We start from the raw sequence: 23,712 nt of genomic DNA on the forward strand, positions 1-23,712 counted from the left end.
GATCCTAACACTCCAGCAGCGCTGTGCCGCTCTGGTGCCCCCACTCTGCTCCACTCACTCACCAGCAGCAGCGTTTGCAGAGGGAGAACTGAGTATGTTGGCGGTGCTAAATGAGCTGCACGTGGCAGACGAGCTGCTCTGTTGTGCAAACCACGCCAGCGTATTGCGGGCCACTTTCGCACTGTCAGAGGAGACCTGCAGCACAAGCCGCTCCTTGTTTGAGCAAGCACTACTCTTTACTGCCCCATCCCCTGTACCGAATACAGCCCTAGATAATAAGCAGGAACGTGGAGACGTGGACGGGCGGACTAGAGAGCAGGTGAGCGGGGCAATGTGCGGCATAAGAACCAGAGAGCAGCAGGCTCAATCAGAGCCCTCACGACTTCCCAGGAGCCCGCTTTCCAGCTCACCGTCTCGCCTGCTTCTACCCCGCATGCAGTTGTTCCGTGCCGCTGCCAAGCCTCCTACGCCCTGCTGCTGATGAGCCTCCACCGCCTCCTCCTTCTGCTGCTTCCAGCGCTACAATGCTTACATCACAATCATGTTACAAGTAATACCAGACGTCTAGGCACACATCTCAATGGAAGCTTTCTTGTTTTGTTTAGATATAATTTATCACAAAAGGTGACATTTAATCTTATAATTCTGCCAAAAGTTGTTCAATAATTTTTTTTTCACATGTTTGTCAAAAGTAATTTCTTTCTGCAGGGCACATTAACACCTTGACCGCGGCGCAAATTCCGCTGTGGTGCTGGACAATTAATCAGTGGCCAGGGCTCAGAAGGCCCCCGTCCGTCCTCCGCACACGCCCACTGTGACGTCAGACGGCCGGGGGCAGTCCGCAGTATGGAACAGGTTAAAAACATTTATTGTTGATTCAATACTTTATGCGCGAAGTGGCTCGTTTCCCTCACCAACATTGAAGGGATATTCGTGATTTCATATGTAAGAACTATTTAAAAACAGAAAGTTCTGAATCAGTAAAAACTTGAAATAAACTAAGTATGTAATCACTTTAGGACTCTAGGTTAGTGTTTAGCAGTGAAGTTCATTTCAAATTGTTGGTTTTGCAATAGTTAATTATGTCCAATCAGAAGGCTGAAGGTCAGCCAGTGGACTGAAACGACTGAATCCCCTTCTATTAAAAAACATTTAAATTTATTGTATCCCTGGACCCCTCTATAAAAGTGTAAATACTACCAGATACAAGCTGGAATTATCGGGTAAAAGGCTGGCATACACATTCATTGGCAATTAAACTGTGACAACAGACCATTCGGGAAAGAGGTTATCCAGAATTAAATGGTGTTTTCAAAATAAGAATTAAATGGCGTATTCAAAATAAGATATATTTGAACCTGGACTAGACAAGCTTTGTTTCTTTTTTGCAAATAAGGCAAAACTGTCACTGTGCAATAAATCTATTCATGCTTTACCGGCTTCTGATGGCCAAGAAAACTGGTCTTTTTCGTTTTGAAAATATAGATGCTTTTAACACATGCTGTATTGGGTATTTGGTAAGCTACATTTCCAGATGCAACCACTTAATGAAGAACAACTCCAGAATCAAGAATACATATGGGAACCAATTGGTGAAGAAACAACGAATTTCTCAAAACAATCAAAGCTGCAGTAAATCTCAAGTATATGGCTAGAATTACTGTGGTGACAGATCCATATTGTGCATCAGCAATCTTGATGGTATGATGTAGATCATGAATGCCACCTGCTTGAATAACAAAATATCTTGCAATGGTTTCAATGCATTATTCATTAGTTAAGCAGATTTGTCAGTGTTTAATAATTTATTAAGGTTTATTTTTTTGGAAGGTACATTCTTTAGCACAACTATTTAAAGCAATTCTTTATTTACAATCTTTGCAAAGGTTTAACATAGAAATGAATAGATAAATACTTAAATGCAGACTCACAACATATATACAAGTGAATGTGTGTGTATATACATATTTATCAAACACTGTAGAGAGTACACATTTAATTTGGAAGTTCTTCTACATGTTACTCTTCTTTAATACAAAATATAGAAAATAGCTCCATATGAACAGTTTTGAAATCAAAACTAAATTCGTTCTATAGCAAGGTGTAGACTTATTGTTTAAACTCAACTCAAATCTTTCTACCTCTCTCTCTCGAGCACTACAACAAGGGGGAGAATGGTATACAAAAGACTTGAGGGAAATTCTTGTAAAGAACTCATTATGTAAGTAATGCATCTATTTTCTAAACATATCAAAATAATGTGTTTTTCTACTCTTCATAAAAATGGGTCTTCAATAATCTGCTATACAATTCAGACCTACTCTTCAATACATATGGTGAGCACCACTAAAAGGCCCAAATCTCCCTCAGCGTTCTGTGGAGTATAATACATGCACCAATTTCTGCGTGCATAGACGCTTTACATTTCATCATAAATCAATCTAAAAATATATGTTAAAAATAATTCTTTTTGGACCGCCTTTGTTGTTCAAGATAAAAAATGATTCGGTGTAAGTTTCTTCCTCTATTTACATGCACACAAAAGTATTCAACATAGGTGGAGCATATTTCCCAAAGCATGTGCAGGTGGTAAACATCTGATACTTCCACAGAGAAATCTCACGCAGAACCCCAGTTCAAAAACTTAAGTAAAGTTTAAATGATAAAGCTGAATTGCAAAATAAAATAGGGAAACATCTACTAGATGAGGGACTGCAGCACAGAAAAATGAAAATGTGATAAACTCCTTCAGTATTATGGCCATCATGTAGGAAGCATCACAGGAGTTTGGAACAATAAAAAGTAACTAAAACCTAAGAGAAGAACTGCAGGAAGTAATTACATTATTTATGAAATGGCAAAGCAACAAAATGAAGAAAAAAAATAATTGGGTCTGACTTTATACTGCTATTAACAGTGAATTTTGACTCTGCGACAGAGGAGTCAGATCAAATGGTGCATTCTAATCAGTTAGTTAGACAAATTGAAACTGGATCCCCTACCAAAACATTGTATAGCTCACTGCTGCCCAAAAGAGGATCACAAATCTAAAGCATTTTACCCTCCCAGATAACAAATAAACAATTGTACTGTAGCTCTGGCACCATTTATAAAAAGCCAGTAATTTTGGACATGTCTTTTAAGATGTTACAGTCTATAAGAATATATAGGCAATTCAATGCAAAGGCTCAAATTTTGATTTAAGTAAAGAAAGAAATGGTGGCAGCATGTTTCACATCTATTAGCAAGTGTGGTCTATTAGCAAGCGTGACAAGAAAAATATTTGTAAGGCATACCCTACCTAAGGTCCAAGATTGGACAAACAAAATCAGAATATCAAGCATGCTAAGGAAATATAACTATTAAAATCAAAATATATATTTTAACTCTTGTTAAATGTATAAAGCTCAGATCAATTACATCTATGTCATATTAATACAGCGTCTGTACTTCATAAGTATGTTCTTCTTGAAAACAAATGCTGCAAATGTCAGTTTACAAAGGATATCGCAAGTCTGCGAGAAGACCTGGGGTAGAGTAAAGGTGAATCAGAGCGCAAATATTTGTAAATCTTGACAGAGCATAAAGATATTCGCACTCACTGGCTTAAAGTTAAGTGTGCAGATCAGCACCGAGTACGTGTGTTCCTAGGTAACTAATACTGAAAACAAATATGCTTGAAGAATAAGGCTTTTCAATATCTACACTATAGAACCGTTTACAGCTTTACAAAATATAATTCACTAAGAATTAGTCAGGAGACTTTGAAAGGTTACTAAATTAAACAATAGCTATTGGAAAAGGATCTGTCATTTTGGGTTACTAAAAAAATAACCATCTTGAAATGATTGAGGGGATTTATGTGTGCTTTTTCCCCCCAAATAACTATTTAGAATGTTCAATTGAGAAGCTTGTCACACTTTAGCAAAACCGTAACCCGACTTAAAGCCCACATCAAAATTACTTATCTCTATTGAGAAATACAAAATGTTTGCGGATTTTAGATATCAATCAAAGGCTGCACAAGGTTAATGTAAACACTAACAAAAATAAAAATGAAATGGACTAATAGCTACATTCAGTAATCCAACATCATAAAACAGACATGAACGAAAATGTAATGAGTGTTGACCTCAACATTCTGTCTATTCAAAAAATTGAAATGTTTTGTCACTTAGAAATCTATTTTTTAATGTCAATTTGAAATCTTTCTAAACACCAGTGTGTAAACCAAAAGCCAGCTCTTTTGCATGCTTTCAAAGGATGTAAGAAGTAACTTTCTTTTGCTGGTCTTTAAAAAAGTTTTCTACATATTTCAGTAAACAACTGAAAATCTTCAAAATTATCAATATTTTATAGCACCAGAGAAAGAGATTTATGAATTGATGTTAATGCTAATGTTAAATATACTATGAATATTGACTTGTAAAAAGCCCAAAATGTAATTTTAGCACTTCAGACAGACCTCTTTTAAATAGTGTTTCTGTATTGTTTCGGGACATTTACACAATATAAATACAAAGCATTTATTGGTTTTATCAAAAACATACCACGTTTTTAAAGCACTCTAATTCAAAAGAAATCTTTAAAAAGTCTCAACTTTGACAATTTGCTTTATAAACAAAGCAAGTGAGATTTAAAAGATTTGTAGACACAAATATACTCCACCCTAGCTAAATAAATCTGAGACAAGGAACATTGACTCCTGCAGGTTGCTATATTGCTTGTAAAGCAAGAAATAACAACGGCTTAGGACTTAGGTGGTACAGTTAGCACTGAAATATTGCATGAAACAACTGCCAATCTCAATCATACATAATATGAATCAAATGCATGGACTGTTGCAAATACGAAGGCTTTTAAGTGCTTTGCAGACGAACAAATGCTGGGCTGCAAAAGGGCTAATCACTAACAAGGCTTACATGTCACATAAAAACATGCACCAACCATGTGGGCAATAGGCATTTCGGTGGCAAAGTCAGTCATTTTTCAGTATCTGGAGACCAAATATGCTTGCAGAGGTCTTTACAATACTTCAATAACTGGATATCGGCAATGTAGTTCCTCCACTGAAACCTACCTTTCATTATATATACTTGTGTTGTCATACTGTTGAGGAATAAGTCAAAACATCTAATTATTCATAGTATTCAATTTGGCAGCTATATATTTTAATATGATTAATGTTTTAAAAAGGCACAGAGATGGAACTTCCCTTTTTAGAGACCGAGGATGTTCACTATAGTTATAGGAACACATTCTCAATCTGTGTTCTCCAAGAGCCTAGCACAGAAAGCAAAGCACATCCACAAGATGAAACTTGTCACTTTGCAAAGAGTACAAATATCATATTTACACTAAAGGAGTCCCAATCATATACATTATGTTGTATTTTATAATAGCAAAACACCTCAATGAGAAAGAAAAAAAAATTATCACCCACTGGATGAAAACGACAGACCACGTATGCAGCTATGCCATTTAAACGCATTTGGGACAAATTCACTTTGGCATGGAAACTGCATAAAGGATTTTGACTGACAGCCATGAGCTGCAACCAAGATTAAGAACTCCTAATCTCAATGAGTTAAATGAATTACCAAGACAGCAAATAAGGTTGGTGTCTAAAGCGTGTAACAACATTTGAAGAGTAGGAAACTTTAGTACCAACTACTATGTTACGGAGCCTCAACTTGCAAACACAAACCTTGAAAATTGAAGTACAATTCTGAAGTGGGTGTTCCTTTCAGTTGAAACCAACAAATTTAGTAACCCAGTAGAGTTTGCCACTGTGTTCATGTTATTGTCTTTTACAAATCATTCCCAAGTTCGCCGTATCGAAGATCAGTCCTTCTAAAAAAAAAAAAAAAGTTAAATGTCAAATATTTATTTTTTCTTTTTTCTTGGTGGCTCGTCATCTGAACTACTGTCGCTGCTAGTGCTCGTGCTACTGCTGGAGGAGCTGGAATCTGTTTCAGAATCCGAGGAAGAGGTGGAGCTGCTTGAGGATGGTGAAGATGAAGAGCTTGAAGAGTCTTCATCACTGTCACTGTCTTCAGAAGAAGTGGAGCTTGAAGAATCTTCACTCTCTGACGAACAGTCACTGCCTGTGCTGGCAGTGTTGCTGCTGCTGCTGGAACTGGTGACACTCTTCGACCTTTCAAGGAATGACAAAGTTTGATTAAGACATAGTTTGCTTTTTATTTGTAAGTCATTTGCTTTTACACATCTGTGAAAACACGATTTGCATAACCCATGAAACATAATTAATTACATTTAAAACAAATGTATTGCATGAACAGAAGCCTGTTACATTAACTGGTGTGTACACTGCACAAACATACCCCATTCATCTCCCCTCCTCCTCCTACAACCCCCTTTCTCACCCCCTATTTTCTCCACTACCACTCTTTTTCTTTGAATAGGCAATTACACAGTATCTCTGAGACAACTAACAGTTACAGACTACACAATCAATAAAAGGCTGCAGGAAAACAACAAAAGACTGTTTCTTCCACGGGCAAGGGCAACTGAGAGAAAAGCTTTAAATGTGTTTATGCAATAATATCGAAGATTGGAGAATACTTACGGGTAGGTACTGCCCAGGTTCCAAAGTAAAGCCTTCTACACTTGAAAATACTGCTGTTTGTTAGTTAATCGAATTATTCATGATCAACAAATTGTGCCAATATTCTAGATCAATGACACAAAAAAGCAAAACCTCATCTGGTACCACATAACAGGAGTTCAGAGTTGTGCAATGACAGTATTTTCAGAAAGCAGATTACAGCAAATGAAAAAATATGGGGTCAAATTGCATTGTTATTAGGTCTGGCTTGACAACACAGCTAGTAAGACCGGTTACCAACTCTTTAACTATACACAGTGTGTATTTGGCTCCACCCACAGGAGTACTAACCTCATCTCATAAGACTGTTGGTGCAACATTCCACCTCCTGTGTGGGTCTTGCTTTACAATGCGTAAGGAGCCATTTTACATGACAAAGTACACTGAATCATCACTCAAAATCTACATGAAAAGCAATAATTGTTTGCTTTGTCTTTTTTAGTGCAGCGGGGTTTTTAACAATTGCAATCAAAACTCAAAATGCATGCCAATGCTTGTTATTTCTTACTACATATTTGAATCCTATTGTTCCAAAAATGAGGGGAAGGTTGTACTTTAGTCATTTTTGTATCTGTAGTTTCAAGTGGCTAAATTAATTAATGAACAATGTCCCTACCTATGCCAAACAACACCTTTCGTCAGGTGTTACCTCAGACAAGTTATCGGTCGTGTTGCTTCACACTGTACACTATTGGAATATTTTATAAGACCGAGAATAACTTTTTCTCGTGGTACATTCTAAGAGGGATAGAAAATTATTTAAAGATACACCTCATGTTTATAAGTATTTGATTTGTGGCAGGTGCCTCAAAAAAGAGGTACTTTGGAGATATTCAATTTTTTTCTACTTACATCTCCTATTCCATTTTTAGTCCTTGCTCTTGGATCTTTTTAGTATTTATGTAATAAAAAGCAAATGAAAGATTTAAATTACAAGTATCACACTAAAAATGTGTTGGTATGTTTAAGTTATAATTCACAAAATTTTAAAGCAAGTAATTACAATATGAATTGAATATAAAACGCATTTGTTTAAACACTGCACTTTGATCGTGCTGCAAAATTCTTTGCTGCATGGCTGGGTTAGAAATAACAGACATTTGTTATTTTTAATCACAATCCAGCACACATCAAAAATTATGTATCTTCTTTGTAAGGCAAAAGAAAAGTGCCTTCCATCCTCTCCAATCCTAATTCTTGAGTGAACTGAACCTGCTGCAGTGCTTTTTGCACCATTTTAAATTGTATTTTAGCGCATGCACTGGTGTTACTTTGTATTAAGCTGTGTTCAGCTTAATAAATCAAATACTGAATCATCAAATTGGAACATTTTGCAGCCCCTATATCAGTGATTCACCTGGTCTGAAGACACTACAAATTCAGGATACTAAAAGACCTTGTTTTTGTAAAGTATTCAGGACACAAAATGGAGATACTGCTTTAAAAAAATCTGTAAATACACAACCTCTTCCAATAAGACAGTGCCAAACTGAATCACATGGAACCATCAGTGTTTAAATTAATTAACTACATGGCAGCTATTTGAAAACAATGACAACACTCATTTCCGAGTTTCAAATGTTTTTACAAATGTAACTGGTGTCAGGTGGACTGCAAGATGAAATGTAGATTTTGCCGGAGCTGCCACAAAAGGATTTTAAAACAGTTTTTTTACCGAAAATGAGACCATATGTTGTGGTGAGTCTGCGAGCTAAATCAGTACATTACTTCTACATTAGAATTCTGTGATCTTCCAGACAAGTTCTATGCAAAGTCATATGTGGGTTACTTCTGTAGGGAGTAATTTCTCAGCTGCTGGGGATAATGCACAATGGTATATATAGGAGGATTAGCAGAGAATCAAACTGTAGCATTTCAGTAATGTATGACTGGCTGCTTTACAATTTTTACTACCTTGCCGTAAGTGGTCGAATGGGTCAGTCATCAGGTGGTCCATTTGCTTTCAGGCTTTCACAATCTTTGGGAAAACCAGTTCACCTGAAACGTTTTAACCTCCTGATGAACTTTGGAAGCCTAAAATCTGTGCGCTAACAAAACGGTCCACATATGCAATCCAAAATATACTGTAGGCGTCTTTATTATATTTGCAATAACATTATAAACTTGAAAACACTCCCAATAATTATTTGGTCTAATAACCTTGTATAACAATCTTAAGGAAGCAGTGGCACTTAGCTATTTCAAATCCTGCGCCAAGTGGGGACATAGAAGAGTTTGTGTCACAGATTAATAATAGTCTTCTCTCTTGCATCAACCAAATCGCTCTGGTAAGATCTAAAGCCTTCTCTAGGTCATGTCCTTCAGACCCCTGGTTTTCTTTTTTTATATTGTATTTATTAGCATTTAATGATATCAGAAAGACAGTCCGACGTCAACAGCCATGCAGCTAAAAAATTAGTCAAATAAAGCACCAATTGCAATTTACATATTGGGCATAGGACAAGCCACCAGTGACAGCTCAGCAGGCCAAACAAAATGGAGAATGATAACAACAGTTTCCAGTTATAGAAAGTACAGGTACAGAGACATGAAGTATATGTCACAAAGTTGCAATGCCTCCATTCAGAGTCAGTAGATCCAATCACTGTCAAGGCTTCCTCAGGGCCAGATGAATCCGTATTTCTCTGCCAGAGAGGGCAATGAAATATTCCCATATATGTTTCGGGTGAGAGCGTAATGGCATGCGTTCCCAAAATATCCAGAGTTGTTCATGGCAGTAAGACACATCCTTGAACCAAGCATGAACAGTCGGGACCCATCTCCTGCCCCAGTGCATTGCGTTCCTGCGTTTTGCCAATAGAAGTAACATGGCCGTAAAACTGCGAGAAGTATTGGGTACATATCCCAGTACACCGATTACGGGACTGAGGAGGGGTGACAGACCGATTATATCATGTAGTGTAGTGAAGATCTTGCTCCAAAAAGCCGCAATTTATGGGCAATTCAATGCAAGATTGATAATGGTGGCCTGTGGTGTGTTGGTGAATGGCATCATAACAGTGGTATTGGGAGATAGTCCCATTTTGAATAGCTGTGGTGGTGTGCAGGATAGGCAAAGAATATATTTAAAGTGTAGAAGACGTAGGGACATAACATTAGTAGCTGGCCACAGCAAAGAGCCTATCGACTATCCAACAGGGGAGAGTCGAGATAAAGGTTCCAGGCCTCACGAGCCTCCAGGAGGAGTATTAATGAGGTGTTTAGCATGGAGTGTAGAGGTTTGTTATCAATTTGCACAGTGAGGAACAAGTGTATATGTACTCCAATGCTGTTAGGGTCGGTGGTGGGGCAGGAAAAGTCTCATGTAGTGCTCGGCACATAGCTCATAATTGAAAATATAATAAAGATTCCAAGATTTGGGGAGTCCCCGGGTGGAGAGAGGAAATGGTCATCTGGTATATATCAGAAAACTTTCTTATGCCCTTTTCAATGCACGCTCAATAATTCCTTTGTCCTATAGTTGGGGGAGCATGGTATTATTAGCAAGTGTAATCAAAGTGTCATAAAGGATAGATAGACCGGTGTATTTATTTATTTATAACATTTATAGAGCGCACTGTTACCAGTCGGTGTCCTGGCGCTGAATGAAAGCTCCCCTAGCCTGGCCTGAAACTTACTGAACGAAAAGCCAAGTTTTCAAATTTTGTGGAAGGTCATTAAATCTGAAATCTGCCTAAGAGCCAACGGCAGAGCATTCCAGGCCCTCGCAGCCCCCAAGATAAAGCTTCTGCCCCCCCATCGAGCTTTCCTTATCCGAGGGGTAGCGATCAGCCCCAGATTGGCTGACCTAAGAGGTCTAACCCGCCGGTACCATTGAAAGTACTGTGTTAAAAAGGCCGGGCCAAGCCACCGAAGGGCCTTGAAAACTATGCACAAGGCTTTAAAGGAGATCCGTTTCCGCACTGGGAGCCAGTGAAGCTTCACCAATTCCTGGGAGATGGAGGCAAACTTAGGTACGCCTGTGATAAGACGAGCTGCTGCGTTTTGTAAGGCCTGTAATTTGTTGAGGAGCCCCTGTTGGGCATTGAGCAATAGGCTGTTGCAATAATCAAGGCGAGATAGGACCAAGGCCGTCACCACTGTTTTCCTGCACTCGTCGGGTAAAAAAAGAGTATTTTCCGGATTATTTTCAGTGTGAAATGAATGGCTGACGTCATGACATTAACTTGGGGCCTAAAGGTACGTTTATCATCAATCAGAACCCCCAGGTTCTTGACCTTGGTAACTGGAACGGGGGGTACACTCAACCCTTCCGGCCACCAGTTCGGGCTCCAAAAATCATCCTGGAGCCGAAAAGTAAATCTTCGGTTTTAGCAGAGTTTAGCTTTATTTATTTATTGTTTATTATTGCAATTTATAAAGCGCAACGTATGCCCGTAGAAGTCATGGCGTTGTAACTTCAGTTATAGTCTAAGAAGGCTAGCAAGCTGTCATTGATGAGAGGGAGCGGACACATTACTGGTCAAACAACCATGTCTTCAACAGTTTCCTGAAATGGAGAAGAGTGACTTAATCTAATCGTTAATGGAAGAGAGTTCCAAAGTTTGGCTGCTGTAACCATAAAACGTCTGTCTCCCCAAGTGACAGTCCTTGTGCGCGGTACCGTTAGTTGATGCAGCGTCAGATCTTAACTGTGTAGTCGGACGGTAAGCAGAGAGCTGCTCTTTGAGAAACTTCTGCCCTTTAAACAGTTCCTAGTCATCCAGTCGCTGACTGCTGACATGCACTCTTGGAATTTACTGGCTATGCCTTCCTCACTACCTGGTAGCAGTGAGACCACAATCTGCGTATCATCCGCATATGATGTAAGCTCGAACCCATAGGATCGAATGACTGGGGCCAATAAGGAGACCGACATTGAAAAGGGTGGGACTTAGGGAGGAACCCTGGGGAACCCCACAGGGGAGCACGAATGGTTTAGACTCTAACTCCCCCAGAGCCACCCCTGGATCCTATTGGTAAGAAAGGCTTTCAGGATCTTAAGGGTTTTCCCATGTATCCCGCAGGCCTCCAAACGGTCCACCAAGATCGTATGATGGACCGTATCGAAGGCCACTGACAAATCCAGCAGGATCAGGGCTGCTCTACCCCCCATGTCCATCACTTTCCTGATCTCCTCAGATGATTTAATTAGGGAAGATTCGGTACTATGACCTGCTCTAAAACCATGTTGCGATGGATCGAGGTCTTGTGTGGTCCCTAAAAATGCACTAAGCGGACTATTCATGGTTCTCTGAATTAGTTTGGCCGGTAAAGGAAGACTGGCGATGGGATGATAGCTGTTGGGGTCAGTAATGTCCAGGATGGTTTTTTTTTCTAGCAGTGGTAAAAATCGAGGCCAATTTCCAGCTAGATGGAAATTCACCAACCACAAACATGTTGTTAAACACAGCCGCTAAGGTGGTTGCTATAGGAGCCGCAGCTAGCTTTGCCACTGTGGCCGGGCAAGGGTCTCGGGGAGAGCTTGATTTGGTACCTAATAGCAGTTTCTTAATCTCCTCCACGCTCACCGGGGAGAAGTTCCGAAACTTGACCTCATTTGAGATGGAAGTTGAAATGTCAGGCCTGGCCGCTGGCAAGTTAGCCATGACTTGAACTTCGAGGGAGTTGAAAATAGTCTCCACCTTGTTTAGAAAGAACTGAGCTAGAACCTCGAACAGTTCCAGACTGGGAGGTGTAGTGGCCGGCTTTGAGGTGGCCAGACTACAAACCGTTTGAAATAGCTCCTACGATTAGCTCCTAGCACCATTAATGCGGTTAGTAAAATACCTTTGTTTTGCCATCCCAATCATGTATTTATATACTGCCAGACTTAATTTGAGTCTGCTTTTGTCTGCCTCGTAGTAATTTTTTCACCACAGACGTTCGAGTTTCTTGCAGATGAGCTCATGCTCTCTGAGCTTCACTGAGACCCAGGGGGGCGAAGGGGTCATGCGAGTGGGGTTGCAACTTTTGAGTGGAGCTAAGGTCGTGCAGGCGTGGTCCACCCAGTTAGAATAAGTGACAGCCGCTTTGTCCACATCTAGTGGGAGCACCACCATGGATGATTCCAAAAGGTCCACCAGGTAGGCTCCCTCTCTTATTCCATGCCCTACAGGTCCTAGTTGATTTTCTGACCTTCCTGGCACTGAGGGATTTAGCAGCGGAGATGTTGAAAAGCACTGCCGCGTGGTCCGACCAGGTAACTGGAAAGATTGTAGGGACCTCTAGGTCCGGATAATTCGAGAATATTCCATCCAGGGTATGACCCGCAGTGCGAGTTGGGCCTGGCACCAACTGTTTTAGGTCGACACCGTTCATCACCTCCGTGAGAGCTAATGTGTCCAGATCTAAGCTATTCTCTAGATGAAAATTAAAATCCCCTAGGACTGTAAAGGTCTTTGCACACAGGGCCTCCTCTAGGATATTTCCCAATGAGCCCACGAAAGACTTCTTGGTGCCGGGGGGCCTGTAAACTAAGCAATCCCTGAAGGATTGATGGTTGGACATAATAAGATTAAAAGCCAATGCTTCACATAGATCTGACGCCACTGGTTGAAAACTACCCTTAATGGAGTTATGGTATATAACCGCCAGGCCACCACCTCTTTTCCCAGGTCTATCCTGAACATAACTAAGATAGTTTGGGGGAGTGGCCTTGACAATGTCTGGCCCAGATGCCGCATCTGTCCAAGATTCGGTGACAAATGCAATTTTGATTTTCTTGTCCAGTAACAGCTCCGCAAGATCCACGCTGTGTTTGACCAACGATCTTGAGTTGACCAAAAGGCAGCTAACATTCTTCGTTCAGACCTCGGCATTCGCCTTATTTATATTAGCGACCGACCGGACTGAGCTTAATAAGATAGTCGGGATAGCCTTATTACAAGATGGGCATGCCTCACCAGAATCTGAAGTACCCTTGTAGAACTCCAGGCATAAACAGCCAGATGACCTGCCACCTCCCCCCAGGCTCAATAAAGCTTCTCGGTCGTAAGCTAAGCATTGAGACTTGCCTGCAGGCCGCCAACCAGGGGTCATGGCACTAGGCGTGGGCCCGGCGCGGACGCAGACGGGCTTGCCTTTGGCGCGGTCGCGCCAGCCCTATTTTTAAGTGCTGGGGAGGGAAAAAGGCTAGAGCGCTCACCTTGGCTCACTCAAGATGGGGGCCGTTCGGGTGAGTGCCTATTCGCCTTTCCCTCCCTTCAGGTGTTTCACAATACTGAAAAATGAGCACCTCGGGGTCCCCACTATTAAACCTCAGAGAGGGAGCCTAAAACCACCTCCCAAGAAAATATTAAAAAATTATTAAAAATCGATCTAAAAATCGTGTCAATAGCAGCAATCAATAAGTGTGCAAAAACGGAGAATATCGTGGAAATTAAAGCAGGCTCCCGGCTCACGCCTCAGGAGCAATCAAGCGTGTATGGTTTAGATTTCGTCGCTGAAGAATTCGGAGACGCTGTAACAGGGGGTGATGCAGTGGTGGTGGCCGCTGGTAAAGTGAAGTCACTGACTATCTTGAAGATTTCTTTTCTGTAGGTTGGAGCAGTTGTCTATGCACTCTGCTAAGCTTTCTTTTGTGTTTTGTTGTATCTTGTATCTTCCTGCTGCTCAGCTTGTATGCAGGAGATGTGGAATGTTGGATGTATGGAATGTTAGTGTGTTATGAATGTCAGTTGGGTGAGGGCTGAGCAGCAGGACAGCTGCTCCTGATGGGGTTGTCATTATAACTTACTACTTAACATCATAACTTAATTCAATAAAGTAACTTGCTTAATCAACAAGGAAGATCCAGCTTCTTATTGATTACATCATTTGGCGACATCTTTGGAGAATCTACGCGTGCAACATAAAAGAAAACGAAAAGCTATGGAGTACTGATAAGAAATAGGCAGAGGAATCAAGCTTGAAGAGAAAAGGTACATGGAAAGTAAAGAAAATCGAAACCAGGATATCTCGAGGTAAATGAATCTTAATTTTAGTGTGTGTAACGCAGTCTGGCAAACTAACCCCATCAGTGACCCGTACATCGGTCGCCCTGAAACCCAGGTTTGCCAGATCCATCACTGTGTTAGTTGTGTTTGGAGGCAGTAAATTGAGCCTCAGTGTAAAGAATTTACACTTTGACAGCTGCTGTGTCATTTGTATGTGGATCGGGGGCAAATAAATCGAGCCTCGGTGGAGAGTGACAATAATTGCAGCTCTGTTGTTTATTTGTAATCGGGGACGAAAATCGGGCCTCAGAGAGAAGTGTGAGCATTTGGTGCGAGAAGGATTAATGACTGCCGCCCTGCCGTTTATTTGTACACGGGGCAAAAAAATCGGGCCTCAGTGAGAAGTCTGTACACGGATGTTCAGGAGCAAAGATCGAGCCATTATCAGATAACCCAGGGGCGAAAGACTTTCCAGGGTTTATTTACAGCTGATCTGTAATTGGATTGTGGTTCGGGGGCTGAATTTCGAGCCTCGGTGTGGCTGGTACATAAACAACAGAAGCTGAGTTCTGTGGTAAAATTGAGCCTTACAGAGCGAGAGACGCCTGGTCTGGTTGGGATCGGAGGCGGAAATCGGGCCTCTTCTGTGACAGATTATTGTGAACTTGAGCTGCGAAGATATACAAGACATTGTCGTCATTTTTGGAAAGTTACCTTGGAAAAGTACACTTTATTTGTATGACCGTTTTCATGAACTTTGGGAAATATCTGTTACCGTTTTTGTTTTGAAATCTCCGAGACTGGTCTAACGTCGCAGCAAGCATCGGTGTCATCTTCTGTGACGTCTTTTCTTCTGGGAAAAGGATTTGGTGCAGGTGCGTGCCGTGAACCACCCGCCTCGACGTTGTAATACGTGCTTCCATTTTGAATATGGCATTTATTGGCATTCATTGTGATGGAAAGGTATTGCCATGGTTATTACCAGGAACTTGTTTGCGTGAACCAAGTACTGTTTCAGTTCGTTTTTACATATGGTGTTAACTTATTTATGCGAACTTTGGCGAAATTCAGAGCCTGGCTGTTACAGGAATTGCTTAAAGGCCTCAAGAATTGAAGTGAGTCGGCGTACCCAAAGGGAACTGTGCAACATCTTTTTTGATCGCTGTAACGGGACTATGCTTTTGTGGCGGATCTCAGAGACCATGTTTAGAGCATGGTCAAGGAAGATTATCAGGCATGAAGTCGTGGTGGTAGAGCTTACATTAGAAACTTACAAGATCTTGACCACTTTAGGGTGTGCCGGGTCTAAGAGCCAGCGTTGGGGACAACTCTCTTCATTGTTGTTGTTTGGTGGTTGGTGATGTTTTCTCCAAGAGCTGTTCCACTGTGTGTGTTGTGCATGAGTGGTGTGTTTGTGTTGGGAGTGTCCGTCGCTCGTCAGGGTTGCGATGTGGATGTCTGTTGCCTCGCACGTCTGGTTGCGATGGGGATGTGTGTTGTCTCGCACGTCAGAGTTGCGATGCGGATGTCTGTTTCCTCGCACGTCAGGGTTGCTATGGGGTTGTTTGTTGTCTCGCACGTCAGGGTTGCGTTTGGGATGTTTGTTGTCTCGCACGTCAGGGTTGCGGTTGGGATGTCTGTTACCTCGCACTTCAGGGTTGCGATGGGGATGTTTGTTGTCTCGCATGTAAGGGTTGCGGTTGGGATGTCTGTTACCTCGCACTTCAGGGTTGCGATGGGGATGTTTGTTGTCTCACACGTCAGGGTTGCGATTGGGATGTCTGTTATGAATGAGTTATGGGTGTTCTTGTTCTTCCTGATGCTTATATGGGTGTTATGGTTTGTTTCTGTGGGTCTTTCTTGTTGTACTGGTCTGGCCAACTAGTATGACTTGTGGCATATGGGTGTAGGATGTTGGTTTGTTGTTTATTTCGAGAAGTAATGTGATGCTTGTGATGCTTGTTCAGACTGTCGTGTGTGTGTGTCAGTGTAGAAAGAGACAGGATGTGTCTTCTTGCGTCAGTTTATTGATTGTGTCATTGGTTGTGAGGTGAGGTTTGGGGGTACTTATCGTTTGTGGATTGTTTTGCACATTTCATCTTATTTGTGCTGTGTTTAAATTTTTGGAATCTACTGACCAATTGGACTTGACATGTTGTCAATGTTTTATTTGATTCTTTTAAATTTCCCAACGAAGGGAGATATGTTGTATCTTGTATCTTCCTGCTGCTCAGCTTGTATGCATGAGATGTGGAATGTTGGATGTATGGAATGTTAGTGTGTTATGAATGTCTGTTGGGTGAGGGCTGAGCAGCAGGACAGCTGCTCCTGATGGGGTTGTCATTATAACTTACTACTTAACATCATAACTTAATTCAATAAAGTAACTTGCTTAATCAACAAGGAAGATCCAGCTTCTTATTGATTACATCATGTTTCTTTAAGTAGTGGTAGTGTCTTAGGGCTGTTTTATAGGTTATGTTCACGTTTTTTAGGTCGACTTTCTTTCCAGTTGCTTGCAGTGTTGTTTTGATGTGCAGAGTACCTCTGTGTACCTGGCTGGCCTGCTTTCATGTTCTTCCCTGTGCACAGAGTTTCTGGGGTGCCAGGGAGTTTGTGCACTTTATGATCCAGTCGTCGAGGAGTTTGACGTAACTGTTGAGGTTGTTAGTGAAGGTTTGTTGATTGAGCTGCTCAGCTGGAGTCCTAGACGCTGCTCCAGCTTTGTTTGGCCTGGTTTGTGGTGGGAGGTCTCATTGGGCGGGGTATGCCAATGAGGATTTGGATGATGGTGTAGTCAGTCCAGGTGAGCAGCATAGTTGTTGTGATTTCAATGTTGTTGAAGGTGGTAAAAATTAGGTTGAGGATGTGCCTGGCAGGGTGTGGGTTCAGTGATGTGTTGCGTCAGCCCCAGGTTCTCAAGGCTCTTGAGGAGTCCTGTATGTTGGGGTCGTTGTCATCTTCAAGGTGGAAACTTAAGTTTCCTAGCAGGATTTAGTTGCTGTAGTCTATGGTGAAGGGGGTGATGAGGTTGTCGATGTTGTCTGAGAAGGTAGCATTATGTCCCTTCGGTACAAGTGGTTTTCACTTTGGGTGTATGTTGCAAATGTCTTTAGCTTAAAATGCAGGTGCTCCATGCAAGGGGTTGTACCGTCTATGGCGGAAGGATTCTTTGTATAGGATTGTGTTCCCTCTCTTGGTCTATGTTGGCGGTCTCTGTATGCAAATCTGTATCCTGCAGGGATGGTCGGAGCGATGTAGGGTGCCGCTTCGGAAGGTCAGACCTGTTTTCAAAAGAAAGAGGAGATCCGGGGCGTCGCTGTGTAAGAGTACCCAGATTTCCATGGTGTGTATTCTGAGAGAGCAAGTGTTAAGCAGAATTCATAAAAGTTTGTTTTGGGGTATTTGTGGGAAGGTGCTTGTCTTGGGGCATAGGTGTGTGTGTTCTAGATAGTGTAGACGTATTGTTGTTGGTGGGTGATGTGTTGCAGGTGAAGTGGCAGTGGGTGCAGGTAAAAGCTCCTTGCTTGTACCAAGTTGTGGTGCAGTAGAAGTGCATGGATATAAGCCACGGCTTCAGAGACCGGAGGAGCTCTGCGGAGTAGAGTGCGGACCAGAGTCTGTGGCATTGGAAGCGGTCCAGGCCCAGAGGGTTTGTGCTTCAGCCCTTAAATAGGCCCGAGGAGGGGTGAGGAAAGCAGAGGGTGGGAACAACCCAAAACACTGTGACCTAGTGCGCTTCTCAGTCTGTTTTTCAGTCCATTTTCAGTTGAAATCTTCAACTATTTCCCAGTCTGTAGGACTATGTAGTCGTATAAAAGCAGTTGGTATTCACTCAAAAAGTCAGCAAGAAGTTTGAAAACTGCCAATTGGGAAAACGCATATATGAAACTTAAAAGTCAGGAACAAGAGGGCAAGAATTACTAATAGAATGATGGAGGAAGACTGAATCTGGAGTGAGACACTGAAGGACAGAGGCAGGCACTCATGGAAAGGAACATCAGATAAAGGGAGTGGTTTGAAAACTTCAGAGCCCTGAGGGGTCCAAAGCACTGCTCCACCAATGAATTGAGGTGCAACTTCCAGGAAGAGCTGGGCTTTTCCACTTCAGATACTGTGCAATCTTAATTCAACTTCAAAATATAGACATGTATCACTTATAGGCCAATAGAAAAAATAAAAAGATTTCTACACTCTTACAGCTTTTCATGAACCCTGTGAAATTGAAGACAATCTTTTACGGTTTCATCATATATGTATATCATACAGTGGTTTGTCGTGGGTAATGAAGGAGAAGCCCTTTATTTAATTAATCATATCTTTCAAGTCTGCTAGAATCCTAATGTTGGCACGATTCAAATGTTTTGAGGATAGAACCTTATATATTCAAGGTTCTTCCCTGTGGAACTCTTTTCCTACTTCTTTGCAAAGATGCAAACTAAAGGAAGTTCTTGAAAATGACAAACCCCAGTCCACCAGATTTCATCTCTATGTTATGTCATCCAAGCTACTCACCACAATTTATTGCTATTTATCTTTTGACATGAGAAACCAATGCTACATTAAATGGAGAACTACACTTTTGAATTGGCGTAGCCCTCCACCTCTCACCATACTACTTTGAAACAGGCAAAACCTCTGTCGAGTGTTATCTTAAACTAAAAAATTAAAAAGGATTTTACAAGTGTCAGAGCCTGTGTTTAGGGCATATGACAGACTTCTGTGCTACAGCAGAAAAAACGCCTTCGCATGAACAGAAACACTGACCCACCCTTGAACATTCCGTGGCCTCTTACCACATTGGTAATGGCCAAGCTGCAAACTCCAGGGGCATGGTGTCTGTGGGGGTTAGGGAATTACTGGAGGTTAGTGTGTAGAAATTTGAGGCAACAACTTTTGGTTTATTCTCCGGGCATGGCAATCATGTCGGATCAGAAAATATCCATTCACTTTGCATCTTCATTAAATGTTCTAAGTGGACAGCAATGTGGCCCCACTAGCATGTTCATAGGCAGGAAACATATGGGTATATTTACTCTTTTGGTGGTGTTGGGGACAGTAGTCGAAGCAAGTTCCACAATTCAATACTTGGCAATAGCTTGTGTTGGTCAGCTACTTCTTGTTTTCATGCACTTGGCCTTAATTGGGTACCTCCTTTCATATTTTTTCCCCATTTCCCTCTGTGGGATATTTTTGGAGGTTTGTGTTTTTTTTCCTTTTGGACTGTTCTTTTTCCTCTCTAAAACAGTTATTGAATATTGCTGTGATTCGACTGAAGACTATCTCTCCCTGATCACAGTGCACACTATGTACGAAATTTCATAATACCAACCCCACCCTAGTCGCCAAAACCATGAACACTATTAAATCAGGATCAGCCAAAGATCCTTGTCCCGCATCTATTCTCCTCCCTATCTCAGATGTCATTGCACCTCAACTTGCTAACATCTTCAACATCATGTTCAACACTGGAATATACCCAGCAATATGGAAGGACACTCTCCTTAAACCCCTGCTGAAAAAGCCCCACCTTGATGCAGAGGATTCTAACAACTATCGACCGATAGCCAGCCTGCCATTTCCAGCCAAAATCGTCGACAAAATTGATGAACCTCCAAATCTCCCAATACATAGAGGAACACTCCCTCCTTGACGACAGCCAATTCGGCTTTCGCAAACATCACAGCACCGAGACCGCACTCATCAAATCCACCGATGAGATAAGAATGGCACTTGATCAAGGAGGAGCGGCAGTACTCATCCTGCTGGACCTCACCGCGGCCTTTGACACGGTCGATCATAACATTCTGATCGACCGTGTCAATGCTATAGGCATCCAAGCTAAGGCTAAAGACCTCTTGACATCTTTCCTAGCCCACCGCACCCAGACGGTCCAACTATGAACTTTTCTATCTGAACAATTGGCTCTACCCTGTGGTGTCCCTCAAGGCTCATCCCTCAGTCCAACCCTATTTAACATCTATGTCACTGACTTGGCTAGAGTCATTAAGGACTGGGGGATGAGCCTAACATCATACGCGGACGACATCCAACTGGTCCTCACCATCAAAGAGAACGGAAACAAAATAGCGGCCAATTTTCAGCAGGGCATGCTGGCCATCAGCAATTGGATGTCAGTCAATTGCCTCAAATTGAACTCCAACAAAACTGAGGTCATGACATTCGGTAAGCTCACCCCTTCCTGGCAGATGCATGGTGGCCCACTAACCTAGGCCCTCCCCCTTCCAGCTACCAAGGTCAAAAACCTAGGAATACTCATTGATGACAAACTCACTTATTCTGCCCATGTCAACTCCATTGTCTCATCATCTTTTTTCAAACTTAAAGCCATAAAAAAGACCCTCCCTTTTCTTCCCCCTAATTCTGGTAAAACTTTGGTTACCTCATTTGTCATGTCCACAGTGGACTATTGTAATGGACTCCTGGTTAATGCCCAAAGCAAGGTCATTAAAAGGTTGCAGTCCATACAAAACGCAGCGGCTAGATTGCTTTCAGGTACCCCTAAATTCCAACCAATTGCCCATACCATCAAAAACTATCACTGGCTAGCAGTGAAAAATAGAATAAAGTTTAAAGCTCTCTGCATCGCCTATAAAGCCTCTCACAAACAGGGCCCGCGATTTCTTCTCAACCCTTTCGCATTCCATGTCCTCAAACGACCACTTCGCTCAATGAATATATTTATCATGACAGTCCCACGCACTAGAACTGTTGCCTGGGGCGACCGCAGTTTCCATGTATCAACGGCCAAGCTCTGGAACTCCCTTGAACCAGACGTTAGGTCGGCCCCCACTCTGACCATTTTTGGAAGAAAAATAAAGACACAGCTTTTCAACCAATAACTCTTTCTCCCCCCCCCCCCAGTCTGCTTCATCCACAGCGCCGAGATGCCCTTGGGTAATTGTTCGCGCTATACAAGTCGCAAAAATAAATATAATTTTGTTTTTTTAATTCATTAGTATGTTTATATTACAATAGTGTGTCTGCTATATCTATTGCTTTATCCTTCTTTAGCTACCCACAAATAAGACCAGCACCAACATTTAACCTGCCCTATTCATCCATTGTGTTGTTACGGTGTTACTCTGAGGCACTACTCTTCCTAGTACTTTTTTTCTCAGCTCCAGGTGGAAGGATTACTGAGAGCCAGCAGTGGTGTCCTGTTGCCTTGCTTACAGTTTGGATCCCAACACTAGTTCAAATCCCAAATTGTTTCAAGATTGCAACAAGTGTCGCAAGATTGCATAGAACAAACATTCCCGTATTTGTGAGGCTAATTGTTCTTGCTATCCATTTAATGGTGTCTATGTTCAATTTTTATTTGGTTTCATGCAATATCGCATGAATGAACAGGAATTTTGGTAGTCACTGTGTTCGTGGAAAGCAAGAACAGGATGGTGTCTAAACACATTAGGTGTGACTTAAGACTTGCCTGTCCTGTGCTTCATCACCAGCAAAAAACTCGACAACTTGTGAGCTTTGCGGAGGTATGCTTTCCATGGGACACAATTAAGCTACATTCCAAACTATACTTGCGCCATGTCATAAGGTAAGTGACTTTGATTATGGGGCACAGGTCCTTTTAACTGTTCCTTTAATCTGGATTTTAATGAGCCACTGTGCACTAGTAAAGAGATACTTACAATCTAGAGGACCTTGAAGTAGTGCTGTTTCCCTCCAGTCAGTGCTGTCAGGATAAGCTGTGTGGCTGAGCCATACTGTGAAAGAAGAGGACTATGTACGGTCCAATGTGAGGCGGTGAGCAGAGCTTTGATCAAGAAGACATAACAAGCATTTGCAATGCAATACGTCTCGCATTAGGAAAGTTTGAGCTATTGGTATTGTAAATGACACTTTTTATTTATGTGTTGGTATTGAAAATAGCGAAATGAATAGCTTTGTCATTTACAATGCCAATAGTTTTAACTTTAGCAAATGTGACACATATAGCATTTGTAATGCAATATGTGTTGTATTTACGTGACTTAGATGTATTGATATTACATATAACAATGGCTTTTAATTTTTAAAATAATTAATACTTAAATAAAAGTTATTGTAATTTATAATGGCAATAGCTTAAACTTTTGTAAATAACTTTTTTGAAGATTATGTTCATCGTGACGAAAATCCAAGAACAGAAGTGAAATATTAACATCTTTTTGTGAAATTTGTAATAAAGCTTTGAACATTGAAAGAACATATTTGAACCAGTTGTTGTTGAATGGTTGCACAGATTGATGCTGTGGTGGCGCTGAGTGATGATGTGGTGGCGACGAGGGATGCTGTGGCGTTCAGTGATGCTGTGGTAGCGCATAGTGATGTTGTGGTGCCACGGAGTGATGCTGTGGTTGTGCTGAGTGATGCTGTAGTGATGCGATAGTGTGAGTGCGATAGATAGATAGCGTGAGGGCGATAGAGTGAGGGTGATAGAGATCGATAGATAGATAGTGATGGCGATAGAGTGAGTGCGATAGATAGACAGATAGATAGTGAATTTATGTTGCATTGAGTAGAGTAAGTATGAGGTGTGTAATTATATGGCACCGAGTGGTATTATGGGGAGTGTATTTACGTTGCATTGAGAAGAGTGTAATTATGTGGCATGTAATTATGTGGCACTGAGTGGTATTTGGAGTGCATGTTGCATTGAGTGCAGTGTAATTATGTAGCATATAATTGTGTGGTGTGTAATTATGTGGCACTGAGTGGTATTGTTTGGAGTGTATGGTGCATTGTAATTATGTAGCATATAATTATGTGGCACTGAGTGGTATTGTGTGGAGAGTGTTGCATTCAGTAGAGTAATTATGTGGTGTGTAATTATGTGGCACTGAGTGGTATTTTGAGTGTATGTTGCGTTGAGCGTAGTGTGATTATGTAGCATATAAATATGTGGCACAGTGGTATTTTGTGGAGTGTATGTTGTATTCAGTAGAGTGTAATTGTGTGCAGTGTAATTATGTGTCACTGAGTGGTATTGTTTGGAGTGTATGTTGCATTGAGTGCAGTGTAATTATGTAGCATATAATTATGTGGCACTGAGTGGTATTGTGTGGAGTGTGTGTTGCATTCCGTAGAGTGTAATTATGTGGCAGTGTAATTAGGTGGCGTGTAACTATGTGG

The 23,712-nt window shown here is 41.5% G+C and overlaps 1 protein-coding gene across 2 annotated transcripts in view; it reads right to left on the reverse strand.

Annotated features, from left to right (window-relative positions):
* Positions 1 to 1,786: 1,786 nt before the first annotated feature.
* Positions 1,787 to 23,712, reverse strand: part of ZCCHC10 (zinc finger CCHC-type containing 10) — a 158,439-nt gene continuing 136,513 nt past the window's right edge. For both annotated transcript variants that reach the window (XM_086931630.1, XM_086931631.1), the window contains exon 4: positions 1,787 to 6,157. In XM_086931630.1, the coding sequence (XP_086787756.1) occupies positions 5,887 to 6,157 (271 nt within the window). In that variant the 3' untranslated portion in view covers positions 1,787 to 5,886. The remainder of the gene's footprint in view (positions 6,158 to 23,712) is intronic.

The sequence above is a fragment of the Lissotriton vulgaris genome, chromosome 7, assembly GCF_964263255.1.
Source record: "Lissotriton vulgaris chromosome 7, aLisVul1.2, whole genome shotgun sequence".
In the NCBI taxonomy this organism is placed as follows: domain Eukaryota; kingdom Metazoa; phylum Chordata; class Amphibia; order Caudata; family Salamandridae; genus Lissotriton; species Lissotriton vulgaris.